Genomic DNA, 15,359 nt, shown 5'->3' on the forward strand with positions numbered 1-15,359 from the left:
CACACCTCATGGCCTTTCTCTTGCCTTTCAATGTATCTCTATGAACAAATCTTTCACTCACTCAACTGTGGCTTGCTCTTGAATTCTTTCCTGCGTGAAGCCAAGGACCCACACTTGGCAGGGCACGTCCCAGGGGCTCAGCCGAAGCCTGGGACACAGCCCTTCTCACGCTCCACATCCATTTTCCTGCATCAATACCACCTCCCAGCCTTCTCTCTCATTCCCAACCCTCCCCCCCGACTTCTCTCCCTCTCTCTCCCCCCCTCTCTCTCTCCCTCACACACACACACACACACACACACACACACACACACACACACACAGCCCTCTAAAGAAACCAAACCAATTCCCCACTTTCAGAACTCCTCTCTGAAGTTTTCCTAAATCCCTATGTTTCAAACCAACACACAGTATTTATTGCCCATGGATCATCCCCATCAACATCACCCAGGGAAGTTCTCAAACATACAATTCCTAGGTCCCAACACAGATCTAATAAAAAAGTATTTCAGAATTAGAACCAGGAATTACAGTTTAACAAGCAACCAAGGTAACTGATCTCTAATGTTTTAGAAAACCCACTAGACATTTCCCAGCACAATGCCTCTGCCAAAGTAGTGAAGTTTTAAATATCAAATGTATATCTCTCTCAGACCCAAGAGAAGGGAAAGAACAAGTCCTATCTGCCTCTATAGCCCAGGGGCTAGCAAAGTTCCAGGAACAGAGTAAACTCCAAAGAAATTAGTAAATTATTTGGAGCCTCGGACAGGATCCAACCTCCAACTAATTATAACATTGTTTCCATGGGAACATGCAGTTGCCTTTAAAATGACGTTTCTAGGGAAGACTGCTGGAATAAGAAAAGCATATGGAGGCTTAAGGTCTTACACAGAGTGAGGGAAGAAAAGTATGTAATTACTCATTTGTCTTTTCTTCCTTGTCCCAATTTCTCCCCAACAGTCATAATGAAAGCACAGCACCAAAAGTGGTAAAGAAGGCACGGTTGGGTTACACAACTAAACTTCTCTACACATTATATGCACATGCTTACGTACATTCAAATATATACACATACATGAGACTAAAAGTTCATAATTTGATTCAAAATCATGACCACCCCTAAAATATCTTTCTTAAAATACAATTGCCATGCCTTTTAAAAGTATTTATTTGTTTAACTAATCTAACAGAAATTCTTGGAGAAACATATCAGGTATAATTTTCTTTCCCCAGAATTAGTCAGTAAAGAAACCAATGCCTGAAGCAAGTAAACAGGTGATATATATACCAGTGTCTAGAAAAAGGCCTTACTTCCAAATTAATTACCACACACAATAATTTGCTATTAACACATGGCAACTTCCCACCAAATGTACAAAAGTAGTAAAAATTGGAAACCCTGTGGATGTAACGGAAACGACAGGCCAGCCAAGAAACAAGCATCACTCAGAGGGTTGGAGCTCTCAGATGTATTACGCCGGCGGGCTCTGAGGGGCTTCTGCTCCGAAGCTCTGAACACCTGCAAGATGTGTGCATGAGGTTTTACAGGGTTAATTACAAACTTGGGGTACTTGGCCAATAGGCATGGAACAGCTTTAGCAGCATCATTATCACAAAAGTGGAGGCAGGGAGGCAGGGAGGCAGCAAACAAACATTCCAAAGCCAGATATATATCTTTGAAAATCCAGCTGGCTAGCAAAAAAAAACATGAACAGGGAATCAGCAAACCAACACTAATTAACTTAGATTTACAAGTTAGCCCAGCAGAACTCAGATCTGTAATCCGACACTTGTTACATTTAGATTTGTGAGTTAGCTTGTTAGTCCAGCCCAGCTTTTCCTTCACATGGACATGTCAGGAAGCAGAGGACTCAAAGAATGAGTTCTGCAGCCTTGAACAGCTTACCTACCCTGCCTGTCCTCATAGTCTAATGATGGTGACAGTAAGTCAGAGGCTGTTGTAAGGAATAAAGGAGGTAGGTAACATACATGAGAGGCCAAAAACACTGTCTGGTATATCGTAAGCATTCTTTTTAAGTGCTAGCCATTATTCAGAATATCACAGAGAAATGCTTTTATCTTATCAAAACAGAAATGAAGAATTACATAAATGTCTCAAAGCACAATATCTAACACTCACTTGCATTTTAGGATTACACATCTTGAACACTTTGATTAGCAATTTTATAAATTTCTAGTAACAAATATGAAGTCATCATTTTATCTTCACCTCTTTAAAGCAGGAAGTCACGGTTACAACCATAGTACTCATCCTTTATCAAACTGGAACTTGCACTGTAATCATTAACCATTATTTGATTTTCTTTTGTATTTGGTTTTGGTTTTGATAATTTCCCATTTAAATTTATACAGAGTTCATCAAGAATAATACCTGCCTCTGCAACTTTCTTTCTTTGCCCAAATCAGATTACACTTCAGATGACTTCTGTAATGTGTATACGAATCCTCAATTTCCATTTAGCAGACCAGTAACTTATGTTCCAATGATCAAAAGGAGCATGTGTGATGATTTGTGATTCCTTCTCTTTACAGCAAAACTCAGTGGAGGGTTTATCCTCAGCCCTCAGTTCCTCTCGAACCCACCCGACTTAGGCTTTCCTCCCCGCCACTTCAAAACAGTGCTGTTGTCGGGTCACCAGTGACCTTTCTGCTGCTCAGTCCAGAGGCTCATTCTCACCTTCCGGGACCCATCTGCAGCATTTAACACAGCTGATCACTCCCTCCTCTTTTACATTCTTTACTTGGCTTCCAGGACCCACTTGATTTGGCTGTTCTCTTTACCCAACAAATATTTATTGAGCAACTGCTATAGGATGGGTGCTCTTCGGGGTGCAGCAGACTGCTTACCTTACTGGCTGTTCCTTCTCCATCTGCCTTGCTAGACCCACCTCTTTCTCCAGCCTCAGAACACTGAATCTTCAAAAGCCCCAATTGTGGACTCCTGTTTCACTTCTACACTCACTCTGTTGGTGATCTTAGTTTATATACCCTCTCTCTGTGCATAATGCCTACATTTTTATCTACATCCTGGATTTCTCCTCAGAAATTTAGGCTCTTTTAGCCAATTGTCTACTTTCTTTCTCCACTCAAGTATCTAAGTGGCTTTCACGTCAACAAGTCTAAAAACTTTCTCCCTTCCTTCAATCTGTTCCTCCCACTTCTTTAAGTGGCAATTCCATTCTTCCAACTGCTGAGACCAAACTACTTGGAGTCAACCTTGAAGCTTCTTTCTCTCACAGCCAAAATCCAATCTGTCAAGAAATCCTGTCAACTCCACATTGACAATGTATCCACAATCTGACCTCTTCTCAACACCTCCCTCACTAGCACACTGGTTAAGGCCCACACCCTCTCTCGCTTGGATTCCTGCTATAGCATCCTCATCGTCTCCCTGGCCCTGCTAAGAGTGAGGAGAAAAGTAAGAGAGAGGAGGTGAGGATGAGGTTCTATGTGATCTGGCTTCCGGACCTCATCTCTCACTATCTTAACCTCTCTCCTCACTCACGTCACTCCACCCACACTGGCCTCTTACTATTCCTCAAACATAGCCCCGCCTCAAGGCCTCTATATTCACTTTTCCTTCCACCCAGAATGCTCCTTGCCAGATATCCTTATAGCTCACTCCCTCAGCTCCTTCAGGTTTTCACACAAATGTCACCTTCAAACCCCAAATCGCCAACAACTCCCAGGACTCTCTACCCTCTACTCCTCCAAAGCATGTATCACCATGTTTGCCTTAATACTTGTCTGTTTCGTTCACTGGTGCATTCCCCAAATTTAAAACAGTGCCTGGCACAGAGTGTTCAATAAGCATTTGTTGAATGAACTGAAAGAACAGAGGCCAGCCTAACGGAGAAAGCTGAACAACAGATCCCATCGAAATAGAGAGCTAAAAACGCCTGCTCACCCACTCTCCTCCAAGCCAAGAACCTTGGAGAACTGAAGTGTCAAAAAAATCTAACTTTCTGAGACCTTAATTTCACATGTCTCCACATTAACAACAAGATATTATGAGCATATTCTTTGGCCTCACAGGAAAGAAACATCTTTATTTATATTTACTTGCATTACTACATTTAACCTAATAATAAGCAGTACTAAATAAAATCCCCAATGTAACTCCAGGTAGCGTCCTACTTTCATACCTCACAGATTCATGAAATATGAATTAATAATGATTAACTATACGGAGGTCAATTCATAAATAAATATAATTATGATGACTTTAAGAATCTGTGTAAAACTCCTAATTTTACCTCACCTTTTACACAATATAGTTCCAGGTTTTTGTATGTTTTTTAGTTTGTGGGTTTTTTTTTCCCATTTCAACTAAGCACAGATTTTACCTGCTCAATTCAATAAGCAACTGATTGAGACTGAAAAGTTACTATTTTCAGAACAGTTTCACTATATTTAGGAGAAATAAACTTATCACTGGCATGTGGATTTTTGTATTTTCTCTCTCCCACTTACTATTACAAAATACGGTTAAAAAACAAACCAACTAAAGTCACTGTATGACAAGGGCAATGCTGACTACACTGAACTGCATGGCAGGCAACAGGAGAGAGCACCAAACCTAGGTGATGCGCACAAGTCCAAATTCAGCATTCCAAAGGCAGTCTCGGGGTGTTGGTGATGTAACGTTCAAAAGTGCAAAACAGATACTCAAAAAAGTTAGATAACTTGCTAAAAATAACACAGGTACTAAAGGATGGAGCAGGACCCAAACCCATCCTCAGGAAAGAAGTAGTACTAAGCGTAACACCAGTGCTCAACAAATGTGAGGGACCGCCAAATGTTACTACCCACCTACTCCAATCTTTTATTATTTACAGAACACTTTAACTTTTTTTATGACATTAATAATATAATTTGACAGAACTAAAGCAATCACATAGGACTCATGTATTCTTTATCAGCAATCTACAATTTGTAACCTATTCAGATATCTCTCAAATACTGAATCATCAAAGAACTTAATCTGGGGAAGGGGAGGGAGGTGCCAAGAAGGCGGAGTAGAGACTCATACCTCACCCTCTCCCACAAATACATCAAGAATTACATCTATAAACCCATGAATCGCACAGAACTTAATCTGGAATTTGTAATCTTTTTAAAATCAACGACAAAAAACTCAAAAAAAAAAAACTTCACAAATGAACATTTCACTAAAAGATTAACCTCCACATTCTCCACTGATTCAAAACTCTAATCTAAATTATGCTTCTCTCACACTAAAATAATAAAGAATGGCAAATTCTACTGAAATATTAGAATCTGAAATAAAGGTATCTAAAACCAAATCATAATCAATAAATACATAAAAGTAAAGTTCTGCCACTTCTTACTTGAAGGAGGCTAACACATTTTTAGGAAGTCCCTATCATTTATTAGATGAGGTAGAAAACAAAGTTTCTATTCATTAACTATCACTCCGGTAAAAAAAAAAAGCCATTATTTTGCCATGACAATGATTTATTTTTAAGTATCATGTCACATACACTGAATGATGACTTCCATGACAATTGTGAGAAACGAACAAAAAATAATTATTATTCTCATTTTCACATCCGGAAACAAGCTACTAGGTTAGGGATTTGACCAAAGTCATGAAGCTACCAACGTTGTCTTCAAACTATCCGCTTTTTAAATTTTTTCCAGTCATCTGTATTGCACAGACCTCACTTCCCTACCCAAGCCACCGCTCACAGACAGGCAGCCTGGATAAAGGGAAGCCTGCAGGTGTGACTGGAAAGATGGCAAAAGGGAGAAGAAGGGAAACAAAGATAGCCTATGTCTCCCTCATTAACCTTATCTAAATGAAAGTTTCTGGGTCGCTGCGACCCGCCTGAACGGGGCTCCGAACCCGGCGGCTCAGGTGAGTTTTCCAGGGTGTGTTCCGGCTTCCCAGTGCTCCCGACACCCACCACAACCCAAAACTTAGCTCTCTGTCCCCCGCGGCCCAGGGACAGAACATCTCGGCCCTTTTCACAGCGGAGATGAAGGAGGCTTTTGCTTCAACCTCTGCGACTTACCTGTCGGGTCATAAGAGACTTAATTTTTTGCATGTCGAGATCGTGAGGCAGTATTCTGCAGCAAAAAACTAATAAATCACACAGAACCAGCAGACAGCTGGCCCCGATACAAGGAAGCCATAGTGAGTGGTCACGTGGAGCTGCCGACGTGGGGGGCCTCTTCCTTTCCCCGAGCATGCTGGGAACTGTAGTCTTCCGGCTGCCCCGGCACCAGCAATGGAGGAGAGATGAGGGCTCAGGTACTACATTTCCCGGCAAGCAAAACAGCTGACGCTTCAGTTAAGCCCACAAATCCTGTTTCGCTGAGGGACCGCGGCCGTCGCCGGTTTTTACTGAGGTAATTGCTCTCTCGGTAGTTACGCTTTGGTGAGGCAAAGGTCTAACTCGTAAGTGACGAAGCATTGAGCGACAGGAACAAGCACTGAGAAGGCAGTATTTAAACCAGGCTGACTTAATGCCCCCTAGGAGTGTAGTGGAGGAAACCCCACCGGGTCTAGAGAGGCGGGGTGGGAGGAGCACAGGCTGACGCTAAGGGCGGGAACGCCAGGGAAGGCACACTCCGAGGAGTGACCTGAGAACTTGGCACTCCCCGGGTGGCACTGGGCTTGCGCTGAGGAAAAGTGTGGTCCTGGTTGTCCAGTAGGCGGCTGTCCAAGTTTAGGGCTGTTCTTCCTCAGTCTTGGCATCCACTGCAGAAAACGAAAACCAAAAGATTTACCCCCCACCTATTATCACCTGTGTAATTTAAGTCACGTCGATGGAAAATAAAACTATAGTAGGTACACCTGTCATTTTAACGTCCTCTTTCAGTTGTTAGCAGTTCAGTTAAATTGGGGGAAGCAACAGCGGAGTTGCATCGGGCTCAATTTAAGAAAGAACTTTCCATGAGAACTTTGTATGAGACTACCAGAAAAAAAAGCGACCGAGAGCTAGCACGTAATAATAGCTGACATTTATTGAGAGCTTACAGCATGTTAGAAGCCCTGCTAATAGCTTTACATGTAGTATCTCATAAGCATCTTGTGTGGTTGGTACTGTTATCCCCATTTTAAAGATGAGGAAACAGGTATGGAGAATTAAGTAACTTGCCTAAGAATACTGCAGATATGCAAGCAGAAACTGAAGGACTGGTTATCCAGATGTTGTTTTAAGTAAAGGTTTCATGTATGGTGTTGAAGAGCGAGTCCTAAAGGGTGATACAATGATTTTTTAAAGTTTACATTTATTTTAATTAATGTTTATTAGGAAAAAATATAAAACACAGAGCCAGGTTTTCAATATTTCTTAGGACAACTAAAGAAATGTTAAAGTATGCCAAACTAATGAAAAATATTAGATAAACGATAGTATGGGTGGTAGATAGATATAGCAAAAGTCATAAAAGTAGTTTGCAAATGGCTGAAGTTTGAGGTCATTTGCAACTCTGAAATTCTATAATTTGACCTTTCAGAGTCTTGTCTTACTAATTTTTACAAATGAGATTAAAATATTTGATCCAGGGTGATGTAAGTGAGAGGATACAAGTGAATATAAACTCTAAAGCACCTTATGATTGTGAAGTCTTATAGTCATAATTCTGCCTAGTTCTCTGCTCCAACAGAGCCATCCAATTAGGCTTCTATTATTGTGCTTAACAATTCCTTTTTAAATTATGTGTTTACCTTTATGCTTTTCTCCCTCTGTTATTTCTAACCCCATAAAGAAATTTCAGGGCCTTTTGGGCAACCATATTGGTTCATTCTTTACCTGCTCTAATCTTAATTGCCAAACAGTTCTTACTGTGTGAAGATCTTCAATATTTAGAAGTCTCTGAAAGCATCAAAGAAATAGAAACTGCCAACCATATTAGCAGATAAAATGAAACTCAATTCAGTAAATGACTGTTAGGCACTAGACTACACTATCCTAAGCACTTTAGATAAATAAAATACAGTTTTGGCCCTCAAGGAGTTTACAGTTTAGTTATCCAAGTCCAGTAGTTCTCAGACCTGCTATTCAGATTCACCGGAGGTGGGTACCATAATAATTGTTATCCTTTTCTTTTGGGTTCTTTGTTTAGGATCTTCAGTAATTCTTATAGATGGTGGCCAGCTCTAGCATTTCAAATCCATTCTTTACAAAAGAGAAAATTTATTTAAGGCTTCGAGGTCACAGGACTAGAACCCAGATCCAAACCCAGAATTTTCCTTCATACACTCAATACACAAAGTTGCAGGTGACAAGATATATCTATATCTATCTCTATCTATCAACACATAGGTATATCTTATTCCACATATTTGGAGTTTTTTAGTCAGCCAAATTGGAGAAATGAGTGTTTTCTATATCTATTTGACCCTGAAAAGGCAAGAAAGCATTAAAACTTTGTTTTACTCTGATATTCTACATTTTAGTTTATTTCTTATTGACTAAAAAGAAATGGAAATTCCAGGCTTCTAAAAGTTCATAGACTGTAACTGTAATACTGGAAACTGTAAATATTGGAAATTGTAAAGTAAATCAGTGCTGTTATCTAAATAAAATATATTTTCTAATTCAGCATACTCTAACACTGTAGAAAATAAGTGAGCCATACATGAAAATATTATTAACCCCCTAAACTGAAGCAAAAACAAAAAACAAGGCTAGAGCCCCAAAGCACACTTTTTTTAAAGGGGAAGCATGTTATTTCATTTCCATTTTTCAAAAATACGTATTTAAGACTTATTTAGGACTCACACTTGCCTGAGGGTCATTAGTGGTAGGCCAGAGCAAACTAGTGCAAAGTGTGGATGGCCTGCCAGCAAGTCTTGAAAGCTTGTTGGTCAACAGTCCCCTGGTAAAGGAACGCTAGCCCCATTTTAGCAGATAGGAGCATCCAGGCTAAGAGTTAAGTAAGTTGATGTGATTCAAGACAGTAGCATTAGCAGTAAAGTAGGATAAGGGTGTATTTCTGATGGCCCAAACAGGAAGAGCCTCTGGAAGCTTAAAATTAAAGCTGAGATCCTGGGTTGATTAGGAAGATACATTTCTAGTCATCCTATAAATATCAAAGCAGGGAGAAGATGTGACCTGCCCAGGACAATGTAACTACACCTCAAGCAGTAGTAGAAAAAGAGGACACTTGCTGAAAGTAAAGCGGTAGCCCAGAGAGGGGCCCAGGAAGAAGACATTGCTGCATAGTCATTTAGTGACCATATCAGAAGAAGGAGGCTTCTGGGAGTTAGCACTGTAGACATAGCTGTATGGGAGTGACACGAGCACAGGCATAGGGAATTGTGATGGCTTCTCTAGCAGTCAGCTCTTCACTGTAAACTGTAATCTTTCCTAAAATCTATCTAATTATAACTTAAGACAGGGCTTTCTTTTCCTGGTTCTTTATAATCTCCACTGTTCTATGTTGACCTTGGCATTGGCATTGTACCACCTCTTCGTATCAATTCTTCCTGCCATTTCAAAACACTCATATGCTACTGGTAAATAATGAGTGTGGATGTTTGAAATGCAGTGGCAGATTGCTTTATAAAGCTAGACCAGCTTTACATAAAATTTAAACAAACTCAACAGTAAACTATAGTGTGACTTGAGCAATGACAAAAAGCCTTGCACCCATCCTCCCACCCCTTCCCTGACACACTTGCGTTGTTTGAAACTTTATCACCATGAATATAGATCGCTTAAATTAATGGCTTTTTTACTTTAAATCCAAATATAACTAAGATCAGTAAACAGGCTCTTGAACAGTGTGGTATAAACACCTTAAACCATCTTTAATAATTACGTAGAAATTGAAAACCATCGAAGTTCTCTTTTCACGTTATCGTGTATTCTTGTGTAAACGTCCTGAATTCAGAAATTGCGTCAGCCGGGAAGAGTTTAATGCCTACTTCCTGCCACTAGAGGGCGCATTGTCCTGGTTCTGTCACAGCACTTACGATGTACCAATTAGGGACGGTCATTTTTTACTGTGCGCTATGATATGAAAAGATCACCTAATTCATTTAGGCATTTAATTTATTTATGTAACTCTGTTATCACTTATGGCATAAAGTAAGGAGTTTTTAATGTAATACAAAGGAAACAAACAGAAAAAAAACCCTCAGAATAAAGATTAGTCCTTTAAATTGAGTAAGTCTAACATTATTTGGAAAAACTTACTCCGTTATCCTTATTTCTCTCCCTAGAACCCAAAAAACTTTATTACAAGCCAACACTGAGTTTGAAAAACACCAAAAAGCGCTCAGGTAATAAAAGCAATTAGAGATTAATATTGATTAAAGATGTGAGGGGAAGTCTGTGTACTATCCATATTACTTTCCAAATTGTAATCTGTGCAATCCAATTTTTAAATGTATATGCATTTCTTAATCATCAACTGAGAATAAGAAAACATGGGCCAATGAAAATTTTGGCCTATTTCTGGGGGAACAACTTAACAAAAATACTAGGTAACCACTATGCTAGACCCACAAATGAGTAAGATAGTCTTTATATTCAGGGAGCCCAGAGGGAAAGTAAACATGCAATAAAATTAATTGATGTTAATAAGTGCTACAGTAGTGCTACTATCTCTAAATCGCCCATAAAATATATAGAGATAGCACAGAGAAAGTTGTGGTATAATAATTACCTGGGGCGAGGGGGCAGGGGGGAGCTCTTATTTTTCTGAAGCTTGGCAAGGTCATAAAGTGACCCCTGAAGAGACCTCAGGTTTTTCAACAGTCACATTTTCTTTGCCTATAGGAGCACTCCTGGAAGAGTTCAAAGCCTTAATGCAAAAAGGGTTTCCAAATTTGAATTCCAAAATAACTTATCATTCCTTTTTTTTACCTTTAATTAACCTAGAGGGATATTCTTCCTTCCCCTATTATCATTGAACTTCTTGGTGAGCCTTTTCTGTTAAAAATGGTTTATGCAAGAGATTTTGCTTGATTTGATGCAGGTTCAGTTATATATTTTTATTTTATATAGTGTAGTCTTGGACTAGAACCTACTTGCAACAGAGGAAGTGAAATGAAATGAAGTAGGGGTTAACTTACAACTTAGTAAATTAAGCAGAAGTGCTCACACCACCTGCTGCCTTGGCAGTGAAAAGGCCAGGCTGAAAATCTGTAGCCCAGACACCACAGTAAAGGCAAGATCATCTCTGGGCTATTGGTTCACTTACTGTGTGCTTCAGCTGTGAAAATGTGGCCTCAGATAATTATCTGTTGGCATAGGCTTTTTGTTATAATTGTGCACAGTCCATGGTTCTGTGTCACTTGGAAACACACCTGTGGTTTGCTTTTAAAAATAACATGACTCCATAGATTCAATAAAACCATGGCAGACATTTGCAACAGGAAATACTACATGGAAAAAATACATTTTTTAAAGATATTTAGGTGCCCTATTTCCTTTGGTGTAAATTTTATGTGTTACTTGGTGACTTCATGAGGGTTTATAACTGTTTAGCCAATATGTGAAATACTGCAGTTTTCATAGAAAAATATTTTAATTTCAAATTGCGCCATAGTTTTGTGTGGTAGGAAACCAGGTTTTGTTTTTTCAGGTAATTTCCCAATATGCTCTCATAATGAAAGCATACTGTTTTTCATTGGTCACCCCAAAGAATGTTTTCCTTTATGTGATTATTAATAACTCAGAATAATTCATGAAATATGCTGACCATTACTGATAATCACTAAGAAGCTGTTCTAGGAGTCAGAAGCCTATGTTAGTGCAGAGCCTCTAACAGGTGTCCCCACTCCCTGTGTCCTTTGTATACACATTCATTCTGTATTCAAATCACAGGAGCAAGAGGCAGGCTAGGGTCTGTTACCTCACTGCTAATTTCCCTGGCAAATAAACCAGCAGCTGCTGGTCCATGAACCAAGTTGCCACCAGGAACGGGGGACTGTATGCATGGGACAGGATGCTTTCATGGAGCCCTTCGGCAGGACGCGTGGGGTCCTTCAGTGCAAAATATACCTCCTTCTCTTAGGTAAGGCACTGCATGAAGTATATTTTAGCTACTTTTTTTTAAGTTGTGGACAGAACGTAAATATTTGCTTTAGGCTGTAGATTCACTCAGATAATTGAAGAACAGCTCAGAACCTTTTAAACAATAACACACTGTTCCAGCAAAGAAGCAGAAACCTTTAGGAGAAATGAGGTTCAATAAATAGATGGTTATTGTATTCTCAGAACAATCATTGTCAATAGCACTCAATAAGAAAGTTAAGGCATTCTAAAAACTTAATGATTTCTTCTTTTTACAGAATTTATGTATACACGTTGAATAGTCTTCAATGCATTTTATTTTAGCAAATATCCTTACAGGTCATGAATTTGTGACGGCTTATAGTGAAACTTAAAACAACTTATGAAAATAGTTTTCAGATGTTTTAATAAAAGATATGTGGCAAACGTCTCTCTACCTATTTTTCACCCATCTTATCAAATGTGGGAAAAGGTGAGATTCCAAACTGACAAAAAATATTTTATACACAATAGGGAGAAATGTGTTTAAAAGTATTATTTCTCTAAAATGCTTTTAGCTTTTCTGTTTGCCCAATGGCTAGTTCAATTACATTTTTTCCCCCACCTTACTATTTTTCACTCATTCTCCTCTTTATCTTTGGAGTTTAAAGAGATATTTCTCCAACATTCCCACTGGTTTTATGTCACTTATTTTCACCAGATGTTCTCTTTCCATTCTTCCTATTTATCAGTTTTAAAAGTCGAGTTAGTGTCTTGTTTATACTCAACAGATAAGAATTTTAAAAAGACTTTATTCCTTAAAATTTAAGAACAAATTTGCTAAATAACAAACTTAAGCTTTGGCCTTCTTCAGTAGCTTAGAGCCCTGCACTCACTGGTATCTTGTGGTATGGTTTTCATAGTAAATGTGATTGTCACTTAAATTTGTACCTAAGGTTATTCATATTCTGCACATTTAAAATGTACAGTTTGTAAATGTTTTAAGTGTTTGAGCTTCCCACAGTTGGGATTGCTGTTCCAGTGCTTATGCTGTCAAATTCAAGTCTATATAGATTTTTAGTTTTTGAACTTTTTAGGAAAAGTCACTACCATAACTGGGCTTTTATCTTTGTGCTTTTTTCTGGGCTTTGAAACTATCCTATGTGTCAGTGCCCCACTCACTTTTATGACAATAGGACTGCTGTCATTTCCTAAGTAATCTCTTTGTAATTGGCTTTAAGACTGGGAGGCAATTCATTTGAAGAATTCTACTAAAATAAAATGAAAAATACTTTAGAGAAATAGTAGCATGTTCATAAGTAGTTAAAGCAATTTTTATCCCTTCAGACTTTCTTTCTTACACAAATTTACTTTTCTCCATTAGCAGTGTATTATAAAAAAAAATAGGTAATTTGGAATTTTTTGTGTGTTTTGTTGGAGTATTGAGTATCGGTTTGTTTTTTTCTTTTTAAAAAAATCTTAAAAATTTGAAGCCCCAAATGTAGTTTCTAAAGTCTATTCAAAGTACAACATCATGATTTCTATTTTCTCTAAAGAGACAAGAGTTTATTTTCAGTCAACAATAGCTGTGTTGTGCTTGTTAACATCAGACATGATAATGGAGAAGTAAATGCCACCTCTTTTGAGCTACAGCTAGAGGTCACTTTGTGAAGTCTGATATTTACACTCAATACACTGAAACTGGCCTAGGGAGTCTTGTTGCTGGAATATAGATAAATTCACAATATGATGTCAAGTGTCCCTTAACATGAGACATTCCTTTACCAATGCCATTGTTTTATAGTTTAAGGGAATCTCTAAAAGGGAGAGTATTGCTATAATTTTATATGTCAGATTACTAATGGTGTTATCATTGTTCTCCAAATTAGTATAGTACATTATATGCAAAAAGTCTAAAAGTTTTCCTTTTTATACCCAAAAAGTATTAATGAATCTAATAATAAAATTGGACTTTCATTTAAGTCCGAATATTTGGACTATCAAAAGAAAATTAAAATTTCATCACTATTTATATCATTTATTTTCTTAAAGCTAATTTTTTCTTATAGAGGTTAACTTCTTAAAACCAATAGTTTAGTTTTTTAGGTTTTCTCATTCAGTTAGAAAAGAGCACTTGAAAAATTCTCAAAATGAACCTAATTTTTTTAAGTTAATAAACTACTGTTTTGACAGCATGGATTCATCACATCTGTAGTGGGAAATACAGCAATGGCAAAAGAACATGTGTTCTAAAATGTAAAGGAAGAAGCCAGTTATCTTTTTATTCACTACAAGTAAGAGTTGCATCATATCAATACGTTCATGTCTTTCCTGCAAAATAAAAAGATTTTAGTGGATGAGATGAAAAAAACCTATAAATAAAATTTCATTCCTTGCTGATACTGTTATAACTTGCTACCTACAATTTATCTGATAAAAATGGTGTAGGCAATCTAAGCAAACAGCTACTGTAACAGCTGTGCTATCTCTTACTGTCATACGTGTATTTGAAAAAGCACACGTATTTGAAAAGAATTTAAATAACATGATTTTATATCATTTGATATGATAAGCATTGAATATATTTAGAGGTATTATTGATGGTAATATATTATTTAAGGTATTATTACATGATGCAGTTTCTAAAAAAGACCAAAGAACTAGTTCATTCCCCTTAATAATTATTTTAAGTGCCATATAAAATGCTATTTTCTACTAAAGTAGTTTCATTTTTCCATGGGCTACAACATTTGTATTGTGTTTAATATTGTATTAAATAAAATTTCTTCCTATTATTTCAGTCATAGACTCTCCAATCAGTCTTTTCTTACTTAAGATTCAACATTCTGATTCAAGATCCAAAAGTCACCAACATTTTTATTCTAGTCATGCTCACACTCCATAGTAATAAAGTCCCAACCATTTTCAGAATATTACAATCTCAGTTAATCTTTCTCAACTCAGCCACAAAAAAAAGTAGATAAAAAGGTTCTTCCCCTTTTCAAAAAAAAAAAAAGTAAAAAGTAAACAAGAACTTCTTCAATGACTTCCCCAAACACCAAGAACAGATTGGCCAGAATTGCATTCAGGCTATCTATATCCCCATCTCAGTCCAGTGGTGGTTTCTAGATTGAGCTGTGAAATGTATTTCATGGACCAATAAGTCATTGACCAAATTGCTCACTGTCAGAGGCAGCTACCAGGTTTTATGTCAGCAGCCATGCAGCTTTTTCCAGTACAATTTCAAGGCAATGATGTGATTTTCATTATTCCCCTTGATTCCTTGGCAAAAAAAAATCAGAGAACTCCCACTTTATTAAAAGATATCCAGAAATTGACAACTTAGTAAATGAATTAAAA

General features: G+C 37.8%; 2 protein-coding genes across 9 annotated transcripts in view; one reads left to right on the forward strand and one right to left on the reverse strand.

The window, feature by feature from the left end:
• VPS50 (VPS50 subunit of EARP/GARPII complex) overlaps positions 1 to 6,199 on the reverse strand; it is a 105,681-nt gene extending 99,482 nt beyond the window's left edge. For both annotated transcript variants that reach the window (XM_072964982.1, XM_006207635.4), the window contains exon 1: positions 6,060 to 6,199. In XM_072964982.1, coding sequence (XP_072821083.1) covers positions 6,060 to 6,092 — 33 coding nt within the window. In that variant the 5' untranslated portion in view covers positions 6,093 to 6,199. The remainder of the gene's footprint in view (positions 1 to 6,059) is intronic.
• The window catches only part of HEPACAM2 (HEPACAM family member 2), a 46,916-nt gene continuing 37,722 nt past the window's right edge, over positions 6,166 to 15,359 (forward strand). For 4 of the 7 annotated variants that reach the window (XM_031679643.2, XM_031679645.2, XM_031679646.2 and 1 more), the window contains exon 1: positions 11,943 to 12,021. In XM_031679643.2, coding sequence (XP_031535503.2) covers positions 11,943 to 12,021 — 79 coding nt within the window. Of the gene's footprint in view, positions 6,397 to 11,942; positions 12,022 to 15,359 lie in introns of those variants that run through there. The other 3 variants (XM_072964984.1, XM_072964987.1, XM_072964986.1) reach the window with 3 other exon arrangements.

Source organism: Vicugna pacos, chromosome 7 (assembly GCF_048564905.1).
Source record: "Vicugna pacos chromosome 7, VicPac4, whole genome shotgun sequence".
Taxonomy (NCBI): domain Eukaryota; kingdom Metazoa; phylum Chordata; class Mammalia; order Artiodactyla; family Camelidae; genus Vicugna; species Vicugna pacos.